This window comes from Lucilia cuprina, chromosome 5 (assembly GCF_022045245.1).
Source record: "Lucilia cuprina isolate Lc7/37 chromosome 5, ASM2204524v1, whole genome shotgun sequence".
Lineage (NCBI taxonomy): Eukaryota > Metazoa > Arthropoda > Insecta > Diptera > Calliphoridae > Lucilia > Lucilia cuprina.
In genome coordinates this window covers 64,243,385-64,257,839 of record NC_060953.1, presented here as the reverse complement: position 1 = coordinate 64,257,839, position 14,455 = coordinate 64,243,385, and the positions used below count along the sequence as shown (strand labels likewise).

The 14,455-nt window shown below is 31.4% G+C and overlaps 3 protein-coding genes across 3 annotated transcripts in view; 1 reads left to right on the top strand and 2 right to left on the bottom strand.

Annotated features, from left to right (window-relative positions):
• The window catches only part of LOC111683119 (erythroid differentiation-related factor 1), a 4,197-nt gene extending 369 nt beyond the window's left edge, over window positions 1-3,828 (bottom strand). Inside the window, exons 1-4 of the mRNA XM_046952581.1 lie at window positions 3,520-3,828; window positions 1,137-3,465; window positions 560-1,073; window positions 310-493 (exon numbers count right to left, since the gene is read on the bottom strand). Of these exons, the coding sequence (XP_046808537.1) occupies window positions 310-493; window positions 560-1,073; window positions 1,137-3,465; window positions 3,520-3,537 (3,045 nt within the window). The 5' untranslated portion in view covers window positions 3,538-3,828. The remainder of the gene's footprint in view (window positions 1-309; window positions 494-559; window positions 1,074-1,136; window positions 3,466-3,519) is intronic.
• Window positions 3,829-5,139: 1,311 nt separating this feature from the next.
• LOC111683126 (rab5 GDP/GTP exchange factor) lies at window positions 5,140-14,408 on the bottom strand. Its single transcript, XM_046951508.1, has 7 exons — window positions 14,127-14,408; window positions 13,825-14,046; window positions 12,500-12,815; window positions 12,280-12,437; window positions 11,960-12,216; window positions 11,653-11,895; window positions 5,140-6,338 (listed from the first exon to the last, which is right to left on the bottom strand). Exons 1-7 carry the CDS (start codon window positions 14,266-14,268, stop codon window positions 5,355-5,357), a joined length of 2,322 nt encoding a protein of 773 aa, XP_046807464.1. The 5' UTR covers window positions 14,269-14,408; the 3' UTR covers window positions 5,140-5,354.
• Window positions 6,627-9,770, top strand: LOC111683129 (UPF0430 protein CG31712). Its single transcript, XM_023445161.2, has 5 exons — window positions 6,627-7,113; window positions 7,180-7,236; window positions 7,305-7,505; window positions 9,399-9,482; window positions 9,552-9,770. The coding sequence occupies exons 1-5, from the start codon at window positions 6,799-6,801 to the stop codon at window positions 9,717-9,719; spliced, it is 825 nt and encodes a 274-aa protein (XP_023300929.1). The 5' UTR covers window positions 6,627-6,798; the 3' UTR covers window positions 9,720-9,770.
• Window positions 14,409-14,455: the final 47 nt, after the last annotated feature.

Here is a 14,455-nt window from a genome sequence, read left to right as displayed (position 1 = left end):
CAGTTCTAGTTCAGTTCTAGTTCAGTTCTAGTTCAGTTCTAGTTCAGTTCTAGTTCAGTTCTAGTTCAGTTCTAGTTCAGTTCTAGTTTAGTTCGAGTTCAGTTCTAGATCAGTTCAGTTCTAGTTCAGTTCTAGTTTAGTTCGAGTTCAGTTCTAGATCAGTTCAGTTCTAGTTCTAGTTCAATTCTAGTTCAGTTCTAGTTCTATTCTTGTTCAGCTCTGGTACATTTCTAGTTCAGTTCTAGTTAAGTTATAGTTTAGTTCTAGTTCAGCTCTACATAGTTCAGTACTAATAAATTTAATTTTTACCTGTTCAGCGCTGCTATAATCCTGCAATTGTTTGGCTAAAGTAAATGTTGCAGTCGATAGTTCCCAATTTACTAAATCCCACAGCTCTGCATTCGATTTACGAGAACCCAAAACATCCTTCGCTTTTTCATAATACGAAAAAGCTTCATTGTAAAACATCTTTTGTTGTTGTATTAAATCGATGCTGTGAAATAAAACAATATTTAAAACCAATTCATTATAACCAAATCAAAGCAAAAAATAAACTCACCATTCAGTAGGTATCATTAAATGAGCTCTAAAACGCATAAATCTACCCATATTGCAGTATAAAAATGCCATATTAATATTATCCTGAACTACACTGAAAGCTTTTATGCCGCGTATTAAACAATCGTAAGATTTCATGGCCAATTTCATATATAAAGGTTCTTCTTTCTTTTTGGTGTCTTCATTTTCTTCAGTATCCTTATCGGCCTTATTTTCTGTATTCTTTTTGTTTTCCTCTTCTTGTTGTGTATTATCGTTAGTACTGAATAATTCGGAACTGTTGTCTTGCACATATTTGGTGTATTCTTCTTGAGCCCAAAACATGTACTTCACACCCAATTCATTACGTACATTACCCAAACGTCTCAATAGTTCGTGACGTGCCTCCTCATCTGCTTTATCACCCGTCGAACTGGTTACATGTTCCAAGGCATTTTCATAACAGGCGCAACTTGAGGCCATTAAAAATTCAATATTTTCTTGAGGCTCAATAAGTTCCGAGCAATCATCTGTGTCTAAAAAGATTAGCATTTTCAAATTCTAGTTATGACTATTCCTAACTATTTTTTAAAACTTACCCAACTCCTTATCCAATTCTTTGCGTATGAACTTTTCTGCATCATATTTTCTATTGAAATCCTGTAAATGTCCCTCAATATTTTGCCAATCTTTAGTCATTTGAAATAGACAATCGCCAGCACGACCCAATAAACAACTCTTCTGGGAAACTAATGAACTCATATACTTCAATACCACCTGTTGGCATTTACAAGACATATAAATGGCCCTCAAACTTGAACCATATTTTTGTTCCACATAATTATGTTCGGCCAAAGTGGCATAAGTTAGACAAGCTTTTTCCAAAAGCAACAGTTTAAGATGAATATTCCAGGAACCAAAAAGTTGTGAATTAAAACTAACAGCAATCTGTTGAGGTAGCTGTGACTGTTGCTGCTGAGATGAGGCAGTTGTTAACGGTTTTAAATCTTTAACTTGGGATTTTTTAACTTTTGATTTCTTAGTTTTCATTTCCTTTACAGACTCATCATCACTTTCTACCGATTTACTTCTAGATAAGGGCTCCTTTTGTGCGTTCAGTGATTCATAGGGCAATGGTATAGGTTTGAAAGGTTTGGCCATATTGGGATTCTGTTCTTCATGTATGATTTTTTGTTTTTCTTCATCTTTTGCGCGAGCCTCAGTTTCCTTAATGAATTTCTCTTCATTTTTATTGAAAAATTGCAAGCAGGATAAACCCTTACTTATATGTTCCAAGGCAATGGAACATCGTTCTTCCACTGAAGCCACCAAAGGTGAAGGTCTTTGACTGCCTGTTTTAGTGGTAATATTATCCAAATTAAACTCTTTAAGAGTATCACATATATTTTGAACAGCCACATTTTGATCTTTACTTAATTCTTGGAAATTAAATAATTCTTCACGATTACTAAAGGCGCCATATTGCTCATCATCTTCCTCGTCTTCATCCTCTTCTTCGTATAGAGATTGTGTATCGGAATCATTGTCACATGTATCAAATTTGGGATCTTTGGGATCTATGCCGGCTGGTATATGTAAGTCCGATAAAATATAATGAGAAGAAGTAACAATTTGGGGATATTTCTCTTTGGGCAATAACTTTATGCAATTGTCCAATAAAGCCCTGATATTGCCCGCGGTTTTGGCAGTTATCTGAGGAGAACGATTTTTCATATTACGTGCTACAGTATATAGCAGCATGGCCACTGGTACGGTAAAGGGATTTTCTTGCTTTCCATCACATTCTGAGGTATTTGTCTGATTCTTACACAAGGTAGTCAAATCATACAGTTTTACAACATCATCATTGCGGCCCTTGAATAGCCAATATGTATGGCCTTCCTTCGTGGCATTAGCCTTTAGAAAGGCCAATATATTTTGTGCCACATTACGCACTACTTGTGGGGAAAATTGTGAATTTTCCAAATAAGGTAAATCTTCAGTTTTAATAATTTCATATTTTTGCACTATGCCATCTAAATGATAGCACATGACCACTTCTGGAACATTACACATTAGATTATCCAGCCAATAGTCTATGCCAGTCAAGACATTAATGGGTTTAGTCATATCACGCAGTCTTAAACTAATACAAGGCCTATTAGGGCCTCCAAAGATGGGCATATCTGTACCGATTAACATGCGTATATCTTCAAAAGTCCAAACCACATTACGTTGAAAGACATGAGAAGAATTTGGATCCGGTACGTTTTCCTCCACTTTCGGCTCTGGCAATACAGGATTTTTGATAGGCAACGTAGTATTTTTCTCAGCACTTTTCTGTTGATTATCAGACACCTCAGAAACACCAGATTGTTTTAGTGAGTAGTATAAAAACTTTGAAAGTAAATTCTTAGTTTGTATAGCTTCACGTGACTTGTCTTTTAAACAGAAATTATGGCCTCCCTCACCATAGGCTAAAATCTGTTCCAATATAAATGTCCTCAACCATTTCCAATCATCGTCAGCCTTGCGTAGCAAATACTTTTGTATATCAAACTCATCTAGCAAAATCGTATTGCCCACCTTGTGCACTATCATACTAATAGCTCCCTGAGAGGTATAGGGAAGTTTTAACAACTTTTTGATATTCTCAGCATCTGCTACCACATCGACCTCGCCCACACAATCTGGAAACATATGAGCCATGCGAAAACTGGCAAAACCAGGACTGTGATACAAAGCCTGGTGCAAACCATAACTATTATCGGCCGTAGTTAGCCAATTAGAGGGTGGCAGATTCAAGTTGGTATTACACTCTAATCGATTAAATTTTACCGGTACTTGAACTTGGGAAAACTTTACGACCGCCTTAGACTTGACCGTCTCTTCTACTTCGTGAGGCTCCACATTCTGACACACTTCAATCTGGAAAAATTGTTTGTTAAAATTTATTTTAGATATCATATATATCTCCCTTACCTCATCTGCACTTTCCATGTTGCCTCTTTAGGTTTTTTCCCTCATAAGTTTTGTTTCTAAGGACTTTTTTCCTTTTAAATCAATTATATTTTCCAATTTTTCTAATTCTTTCCAGAAAATCGACCTGCTCTCTTCTTCTTTCTAATAGAATCGATCAACAATCAAAAAACACACAGACAATTTTTGCGGCTGTTTTTGACAGTCAGCTGTAAGACAATATTGTCAATTTTAATTAAATTAAAATAGATAAACTTTATGTTTTTGAAACATCCTGTGGACACCGTTTCAATAAAATTGCAAATGCTGATATTTCGGCAGTATATAAAATTTCGTCAAAGGAATTTGAGTCGTTTCCAAAATTTGTTATAGCAATTTAACAAAATGACCTTTCAAGAAATTATACGAAAATCTTTAAATTAAATGCTCATGTTTTTATTACTACTTGTAAATATGTATTTTTATTGTATAATAAATCCGGTATAAAATAAAACCGTTGTCAAAAATACACAATTTTAATTTCCTTCAGCCCTTTTCAAAAGTAGATCCTTTCTATGTTTATGAGTAATTTCTAAAAATTTTAAATATTCCTCATCCACATTTTTCTCTGTAGACTCGTCATTTATATTTGCAGCGTTTCGATTAATATTACTTTCAATAGTCTTCTCTTCATTGTCATCGTCGTAATCCTCTTCTGATGATGTCTCATATTCATTTGCATATTTTTCCAATAACATTAATTGTTGATCATTACTAACATCTCTCAATGTATTCTGTTGTCGGGTATGAAACTCTATGGCTGAACAATATGTTTGCCACCAAAGTTGTAAACTTTGTGAGTATGAAGTTATGGGACCAATTGTGGGATAAGTTAAATGGTGCTGGTGATTGTTTGTAATGGTGGGCAGGTTTCGTGGGTTGTGTTTACTTCCACTGTTGTTGCTGTTGTACTTATAAGTTGTGGCAGTCGTTAATCCTAACTGTTTTGCTTGCAATTCCTTTTTACGTTGATCAGCTTTTTCTTTTTTGCGCCGTTTTTGATACATTTTGCGCTTTGTTGTAGTTTTCATTTAAATATTAAAGTTTTTGTTTTATTTCGAATTTTCTTTTATATTTTTCTTATATTTTTGTTCGACATTCCCTTTGTTATTGTTTACATTGTGTCAGTAATGTCAATATTTAACTTTCAAATAAAACGCTAATAAACACATATTTATTCAATAACCGCTGTCATACACTTTGATTAGATATCAAAATATTCAACAATCCCGTATCAGTAATATATTCCTAATACTTACAAAGATACACATTCTAGAAAATAGAGTTATTGTAAATATCTTTCTTTAACGTATATTTGTCACCACAAAATTTTATAGTTGTTAATAAACTATAGAAATTATATTTCTTACCTCGATATATATCTGTCAATTATTGGCCATGACTCCATTATAATGTTCTTTATCGAGAATCACTCATTCATCTCATAATTTGTTTTTGATGTATTTTTTATTTCAATTTGAATTTTTTGAATTTAAACAATTCCCTTTAGAAGGCAGGAGTTTCATACAAATATTACAGTGTCCTAAAACTATAAGACATATTTCATAATTAATTTAAACTCAATTTTCATAAAATATTTTTATCAGAAATTTTATTTACTTTTCGCCACTTGAACAAGACATACAATATAAATTTACGCCAAAAACTACACTTGGGTTACAAAAATGAGTACGTTACTAATAAGGACAATAACATTTAAGACTTTTTATTTCTTCTCCCATTTTGATATTTTACAGAAAACTGTAAATCATGTAATTTCATAATTGCTGACAAATAATTTACTTTTTCTCCTCAATAACTTGATCTTCCTGCTGATGTTCCGCAACAACATCACTGTTTATCGCATGAGTGAGAGAACTAAAATCACCAGTATTACAGGAAATCGATGGTATCTCAAATGTAGAAAACCCCCGATAATCGGTAATCATGGGTTTTAAAGGTGACGGAAGCATTGGTTCATTAGCAGGTGAATCGCTATCGAGTAAACTTTTTGTTTTATCCTCTAAAATGGGCTGGCAATTTGCCTGTATTTGACTAGATGTGGAAGGTTGTGATTGATTTTCAGAAGGTGGTGTTGGTTGTTTTAACAGAGGATCAAATTCTGCTAAATTGATTTTAACATCTTCGGCCACACTATTTTCATTGCTGTGATCAGACAAATCAAAATCATAGTTAATATTTGTCAAACCACCGCGAAATTCGGCTGTTAACATTAAATCATCAGTTGAATCGGATGGTTCATCGAGCAGAGAATTGCTGTCGAATGTATAGTTAAATATAGGAGAAGCGAATAACATATCGGTGCTCTGCTGGGATGAGGGCAAGGGCGATAAACGACCCAAACTGCTATTGTTGGCACCATCTCTTATTGACAGTTGATGGGTATTGGATGTACTTGTATCCAAAACACTATCATCAGCCGATGTAATTTTCTTAGGCGATGCTCCTAATTTTTGCGGTTTTAATGGTAAAGGTAAAACTTTATTTTGTGTTTCTTTTGTTGCAATAGGTGTCGAACTGTAACCAGTAGCATCCATGACAGCCATTAAATTGTGTTTGTAATGGCCTCCCAAAACTTTGGCAACATTTTCTATGGTTTTTTCTTTGTTTGCATCATTTTCTTTGTTTTCATCGTTGTCGTTTTCGGATTCGTTTGTAAGATGAGCTCGTGCCTGAGGTATTAAGAATTCTGGAGTCTTAATGGGTAGAATGGTGAGAGGAGCCTTAGCTAGTACAGCATCAACTTTTGAACATATTTCCAACTGAAAATAAAACAAATGTATTATGTGATTAAAGATAAAATAAATATATAATGAATATTTCGAAAATTTTTTATAATAATATTCTGACAACATTGTAAGATCTTATAACCGTGAGATTTAATTAAATTTTAAACATTTGTACTTTTCTGTTAAAATATTTTCAAAATTGCACAAGCGATTTTTATATCCTTGCGTATAAGCAACACTAAAATTCAACAATAAAAATGTATATTTTGTTGACGCCCTGTGACATCAATATCAACCTAGTTGTCAAAAATTATCTACTGTCATAAGTAATTCACAATAAATGAATAACATCATTGCGTCAACAATCGATTTTAGGCTGTAGATTTTTTATAATTTCTAAAAAAAAAACTTGTGAACAATTTCCATCTACAAAAGTGGTGTTTGAGCGCTTTAAAAATAAATTATAAATTGTGCTTATATTATTCGGTAAACAATGGGTTCAAGATCACGCAGTCCCACACCTAAGCGAAGGCATCACAAGAGTAAACATAAAAAACGCAGTAAATCGCATCATAGTGAACGTGAGCGTAAACGTGATAAGGAGTTGGATGTCTACAATAATTATGGCCACAGCGGTAGTAGTAATTCAAGTAAACGGGATAGAGTGCGTGATAGGGAACGCGAACATAATCATCATAGATCGAGAAAAAGGTCAACGTCTTCTGTATCATCGAGTTATACGGATAGTGATTCGCAGACTCAAAGCAGTAGCAGACATAAAAAGGCACGCTATAAGAAGTTAGATGAGGTAAGTGGCGAAAAAAAGTAGGAGGTAATAAGTTTTTTTAACGAAAAGTTTAATTTTTCAAATTAGGTGGAACGTTTGGCTGAAATGGAGAGACAGCGCCGGCAAAAAGAGGCTGAGCAAAAGGTAATTTTGTTGAGTTGGTTTCTAGTTAATTATTATGATTAATATTTAATATTGTTTGTTTATATTAGATCATTGAAGAAGAAGCTTCCAAACGTATTGAACTGTTGGTTAAACGCCGTGTTGAAGAAGAGCTGGAAAAAAGACGTGACGAAATCGAATTGGAGGTTAAAAGACGTGTCGAACAGGCCAAAATTGAAATGGAGCGTGAAATGATGCTCGAATTAGAGCGTAGGCGTGAACAAATACGGGAAGAAGAACGCCGCAGAGAGGTAGGTGCTCGTATTCAGGAATTTTGTAGTAAACTTGGAGCAAACATACAATTAACCACAATACAAATACTCCAAGCTTTCTGAACTGAATAATTTCCCTTATACAAATATAATTTTATTTTTTAAACTCCTGTAATCCTTTCCCTTTCCTCCCACAAACAACACCGCCGACACTTAACCTTTTTTATTTATCCCTACTGCTGAATTACATTTCTCCCAAACTTTTTCTCTATGTGTTTTTCACTAAAAAAAAACAAACAAACATTATCCAAACTTACAAATTTGTTTTTACTAAGTATTTTTGTATGCAAATACTGTTTGATTTTTTTTTAATTATTTATTTTTCCATAAAGAAAATAATTTGCTTTTTGTGCGAGAAAAAAACTTGCCATCACTTTGAGAAGCAAAGTTTGCTAAATTGGGTGGAATATTTTTAAGGTTTTTTAACCAATAATTATAACAATTTGTTCAATTTGTTATGATATTTCATAGAAAAACTTAAATATATTTTTAAATAAATAAAATATATACAAACTATTTGCAAATTAAGGACTAAGGTCATTAATTTTTTAAACAAAATAATAAATTCAATCTTCCTCCTGTTTCAACCATCCCATTTGGTAAATTTAGCTTAAGCTGGATGCAAGTTTTTGAAAATCTTAATAAAACAAGCGTAAAAACTTTGACGTATACATAGCACCTATATGTTTATAAAAACATATTTTTACAAGACAAAAACACACCTAATGACTACTACTATCACAAAACTACTATTACTACTACTCCCCTCTACAAGTGGCCCATAAAGGTGTAAACTACGAAAGTAAGTTTGATAAAAATAAAATATTTAGCAAAACATTTAGAGCTGGAAAGCAGAATCGGTAAAAGAAGTGAAACTACACTAAAGCGGAAACACAAAAAAATGGAAGGTATTTAGCAGGAAAACAATTTAAGGCTGAAAAATTTAATAGAATGCATCTAATACACCTTGAAAAAGCGGAGAAAACTTGAAAAAGCCTTAAAAACAATATAACCACTCTAAACAATGCGGTCTATATAACTATCAACTACATCTAAACATACGCTTAGATATCAGTTCCTATTTAACGATTTGGTTTTTTTGGTTTCTTTTAAATTTGAAACTTTAATTTTTTTTATTTTAATTTACTATACACATACCAAAAAAAAAAAAAAAGAAATAATTGTTAAATTGCAAAAAAAAAAAAAAATGAAAAGAAACAAAATAAATATGATGTTTTATTGTTTTGTTGCATAACATATTTAGAGTAACTTGTAATTAACAATGTATATCAACATATTTTAAAAGCAAAAGTATTGGAAACTCGATGTTAAATAAAACTAATTGTAAGTAAAATTTTGTTCAAATTTCTTTTTACTGCAAAAAAAAACTTAAAAATAACAAAAAAAAAAGGACTTTTTACTCAAAAAATGTGAAGAACAAACACTATATTTTGTATTAAACTTTAATAATAATTTATATTTATTATATATTTTAAAACTAAACTCAAAAAGAAAAAAAAAACTAATTGTATATTTTATCCACAGACAAAAAAATGAAAGAAAGAAAATATAATAATAACAACACCCAACAATTTTACCCAAAAAGTTATTAAGAAAAAAGAACTATAAGTGTTTTACGTTAATTTTCTTTATAAAATTATTTAAAAAAAAACTGTTGTACTTTTTTCCTTAGAAATTTATATAAAAATATTAAATTTTTCTTATATTTTGTTTTTGTTTAAATTATAAACATTCTTTTTTTTAATAAATGTATTTTAGTTGTTTTCTTTATTTAAGAAAAATAATTTTTAATATTTTCTATAACACTAATGAATTTTAAATTAATACCAACTTCCTTTCCATAATTTATAGGAAGAGGAAAAGAAAAAGAGAGAAGAACTTGAAGAGATATTGGCTGAAAACAATCGTAAAATTGAAGAAGCTCAACGCAAATTGGTAAGTATTACTAATAAACCAGCATTTCTTAAAATGTTTGTGTAAATTTTTTAATATTCACATTTTCAGGCGGAAGAGCGTTTAGCCATTATCGAAGAGCAACGTTTGATGGACGAAGAACGTCAACGTATGCGCAAAGAGCAAGAGAAACGCGTCAAAGAAGAGCAAAAAGTAATTTTAGGGAAAAATAACTCAAGACCAAAATTGTCATTCTCTCTCAAACCCGGCGATTTATAAATTAGCAATCGTATATATAAAAATATTATTATAATTACTCTTTTCTTCTAATTACTATTATTATTGTTCTTTTTTTTAAAGTTTAGTTTGTATTATCTTTTCTAATGTTTATTTAAGTTCTTTTCTTTTTTTACTTTTTTTTCTAGATTTTAGGATAAATTTATTTAGTTGAGATTTTATTTTCAAATCTCGAAGATATTTTTTTTTTGATTTTTCATTAATAAAAACAAGCAAAAGTCATGATGCCAATTAAGCAAAAGAGAACAACAAAAAAATATTCAATGTTTTAATTGTAACAATAATAATTAATAAAGAAAATGAAACTACTACAATTGCAATAATTGTTGAGTTATTAGTTTAAAAATGTTATGACATCAAAGTTATATTTAGAGTTTTTAGAAAGAAAAACTGAACTGGCACTAATTGGATCTGATTAAGAACTGAACTGGAACTAGAACTGAAGTAGAACTAATGTAGAACTAAACGAAACTGAACTAGAACTGAAACTGAACTAAAATTTAACTAGAACTGAACTAGAACTAAATTTGAACTAAATTTGAACTGAAATAGAAATAAGCTAGAACTGAACTAGAACTGAACTAAACTAAAACTAATTTAAACTAGAACCGAATTAGAATTGAATTAGTACTGATCTAAAACTGAATTAGAACTGAAGTAGAACTATACTAAAGCTGAACTAGAACTGAACTAGAACTGAACTATAACTGAACTAGAACTGAACTATAACTGAACTAGAACTGAACTAGAACTGAACTAGAACTGAACTAGAACTGAACTAGAACTGAATTAGAACTAAACTAGAACTGAACTAGAACTGAATTAGAACTAAACTAGAACTGAACTTGAACTGAACTAGAACTGAACAAGAACTGAACAAGAACTGAAAAAGAACTGAACTAGAACTGAACTAGAACTGAACTAGAACTGAACTAGAACTGAATTAGAACTGAACTAGATCTGAACTAGAACTGAAATAGAACTGAACTACAACTGAACTAGAACTGAATTAGAACTCAACTAGAACTATACAAGAACTGAACTAGAACTGGACTGGAACTGAACTAGAATTGAACTAGAACTGAACTAATACTGAATTATAACTAAACTAGAACTGGAGTTGTAACTAGAACTGAATTAGAATTGAATTAGTACTGATCTAAAACTGAATTAGAACTGAAGTAGAACTATACTAAAGCTGAACTAGAACTGAACTAGAACTCAACTAGAACTGAACTAGAACTGCACTAGAATTGAACTAGAATTGAAATAGAACTGAAATAGAACTGAACTAGATATGAACTAGAACTGAACTAGAACTAGAACTGAACTAGAACTGAACTAGAACTGAACTAGAACTGAACTAGAACTGAACTAGAACTGAACTAGAACTGAACTAGAACTGAACTAGAACTGAACTAGAACTGAACTAGAACTGAACTAGAACTGAACTAGAACTAGAACTGAACTAGAACTGAACTAGAACTGAACTAGAACTGAACTAGAACTGAACTAGAACTGAACTAGAACTGAACTAGAACTGAACTAGAACTAGAACTGAACTAGAACTGAACTAGAACTGAACTAGAACTGAACTGGAACTGAACTAGAACTGAACTAGAACTGAACTAGAACTGAACTAGAACTGAACTAGAACTGAACTAGAACTGAACTAGAACTGAACTAGAACTGAACTAGAACTGAACTAGAATTGAACTAGAACTGAACTAATACTGAATTATAACTAAACTAGAACTGAGTTGTAACTGGTCTTGAGTTCAACTGGAACTAAACTAGAAAAATCATAAAAGTTTTTAGATAAATTCTTTTATAGAAATTTTAGAAGAATTCGTTCAAAAAATTTCAAAATTTTCAAATTTATAATTTCTTAAAATTTGCATTGTAATCAACTTACCTGAAATTCCTTCAAATCCAATGCAAACTGTTGTATGCCACTATTTATATTCTGATTGCGGGTCTTAAGCATTTCCATACGTTTCATATTTTCCGAAATCAAGTGCAAACTTTCGCAAGCCATTAAAGCACTCTCCCAAGGAGTGCTGTAGTGTTTAGAGCCCGACATCAATAAATCGAATTCTTTCTCATCCATATTTAAACTTTGAGCAGTGAGATTTTCAATAAAAGAAATAGCACAACACTAGAAAAGTAAATTGAAAACAAGTTAATATAAATAATAGAATTAAAGAAAATAGAAAACCTACCAAATTTGTGAAATAATAACCGCCTTCACCACTCATCAAACGTGAAGCATTGGTAAAACGTGTCACAAAATTAATATTACTATGCAAACGCACGGGATTGGCTTTAAGCACCACAAATATAAGAGCTGGAAGAAATTCATCAGCACTGGCCGGGCCACCAACGGAATGTTTTAGTAATTCAAAAATATGACGACAACAGCGTACAGTACATTCCAATTTCTCTTGGGGTGAGTAAAATGAATCAATACCCACAAGTTCTAAGCATACAAATGTTTTCAGTAAGTTTGATATTTCTTTAAAGATATTATAAATTTAATTACCTGTTATGGCATTGTATACCAGTTCTCTTGACTCTGCATTTACCTCATCTATACTACAGGCCAAATGTTTGGCCGTTATCCAGCTAAGCTGACGTATACGTTTTTGTATTTTAACATCATTCTCTTCGTCTGTCGTAAAATAGGGACTAAATAAAAATCTATAAGAAATTTAAAGAAATTACAATTTTGTAATTATTTTGAATTATTTTACCAAACTCACTTATGATTTTGAGTCATTACAACTTTTTCGAAAAAATCGATGGTACTTTCACGATCTTCATTGGTAGCTATTTGAAATCTCTGATCATTGTGTACAATACCAGCAAATTTCGTATATGCATTCTGTACCAATTCTGAAAGTTCATCAATAATTTTTGCTCCTGTGCTATTTATATATGAACGTATAGCACTGTCTAAACGTTGTATCTCAGTTTTCAGTTTACGTTTACCATCGTCGGGTATGCGCAGTTGTCTAAGTTGTAGTATAAATTGACTTTCAGTCGGATCGGGGACATAGTGTTTGTGATGAGTGGATGCTGTAATGAAATTATAGTTAAATTTAAATACAATGTTGAAATAATTTAACTAGAACTGAACTAGAACTGAAGTAGAATTAAACTAGAACTGAACTAGAACTGAACTAGAACTGAACTAGAACTAGAACTGAACTAGAACTAGAACTGAACTAGAACTGAACTAGAACTGAACTAGAACTGAACTAGAACTGAACTAGAACTGAACTAGAACTGAACTAGAACTGAACTAGAACTGAACTAGAACTGAACTAGAACTGAACTAGAACTGAACTAGAACTGAACTAGAACTGAACTAGAACTGAACTAGAACTGAACTAGAACAGAAATAGGACTGAACTAGAACAGAAATAGGACTGAACTATAACTTACCTAGAGCTGAACTGGAATTAAACTAGATCTTAAGTATAACTATAACTGAACTAGAATTCAATTTTATTTAATTATGTTCTGTTGTATTACATTCGCAGATATTGTATGTATAAGTTATGACAAATGCTAAACCATAATTGCAACAGTCCAAAGTTAAAAATAAATTTTTTATCTTTATAACTATAAAAAATTTATAAGGAAAAATGTAAGGAAATATGTATACATAAATTTATTTCATTGCCATGGCATTTAACCAGATTTATAAAATAAATTCGAAATATACTAAAAGAAAAATTGTAAATTAAATAAAGATAACACGAGCAGAACTTTTGGGATCAGAATTTAACAAAAATAATATTTAGCCAATAATAGACATTATACTCTTATATGTATGTATTCTTTTATCATTACCGGCTAAAACTGAAATAAATAAGCATAGGTACATTTTCGTATCAAGACCAAATTTCAAGTAAATAGGTTTTATATTTTCTTAATAACCATCTTCATACCTCCCAAAATTAGTTTATAACTATAACTTGAGGGCTGACTAAATATAGGTTCATTCGCACATATTTACAACTTTAATTAAGTCAAACGCCCTTATGTAAAAAACGCATAATAAAATAAAAATTGTACATACCTTCATGACGCTGACGTGATTGCTTTTTCAATGATTGATTTTGTAAAGTCTTTTGGAATACGGCTGGCACTAGAGATTTTTTCTTGGTCAAAGTATTGCTGCCATCGCTTGTCGCATTAGTAGTGACTACCGGTTTTTTTTGACCTGACGACGATGCTAAAGACTTATCATGCTGTTGTTTAGGTGATACTGAGCCACTTGGTTTGGGTGTGTCTTGAGCCACTTGAATTAAAATTAATAAACAAATATAAATGTTTATCTACATTTACATATAATCTTTCTAGCAACAACTTGTTACTTACATTTCTTTCGTTGTTCATTGCGTTCGCGAAAACATTTGGAACAGAGACCATCAAACTGCCAGTTACCGTAATAACCGCAACCCTGTCTGCATTTTAGATCCTGTTGACCCATACGCAACTGGGGCACTCGTGTCGTAGACATTGTTATTTTCTTTTATATGTTTATTTAATTGTTAAAACAATTTCCTTTTAATGTTTTCTTATTAAGGAAATGTAGTTTAATTTAAAAGAATTTAAATTTCTTGTAAAAAATAACACAAAATAGATTTTCTACGTAAATTATCGATTCATTTATTTTTTTTTTACTCTCTATCGAAACATTCACAATG

Bases quoted from the DNA above. Each gene is read 5' to 3' on its own strand.
- LOC111683126 (XM_046951508.1), bottom strand. From the start codon at position 14,268: ATGTCTACGACACGAGTGCCCCAGTTGCGTATGGGTCAACAGGATCTA. The intron at 12,816-13,824 runs GTATGTACAATT...ATTTCATTACAG, and splicing joins ATCACGTCAGCGTCATGAAG to CATCCACTCATCACAAACAC. The intron at 12,217-12,279 runs GTAATTAAATTT...TTGTATGCTTAG, and splicing joins GGTATACAATGCCATAACAG to AACTTGTGGGTATTGATTCA.
- LOC111683129 (XM_023445161.2), top strand. From the start codon at position 6,799: ATGGGTTCAAGATCACGCAGTCCCACACCTAAGCGAAGGCATCACAAG. The intron at 7,237-7,304 runs GTAATTTTGTTG...TGTTTATATTAG, and splicing joins AAAAAGAGGCTGAGCAAAAG to ATCATTGAAGAAGAAGCTTC. The intron at 7,506-9,398 runs GTAGGTGCTCGT...CATAATTTATAG, and splicing joins AAGAAGAACGCCGCAGAGAG to GAAGAGGAAAAGAAAAAGAG.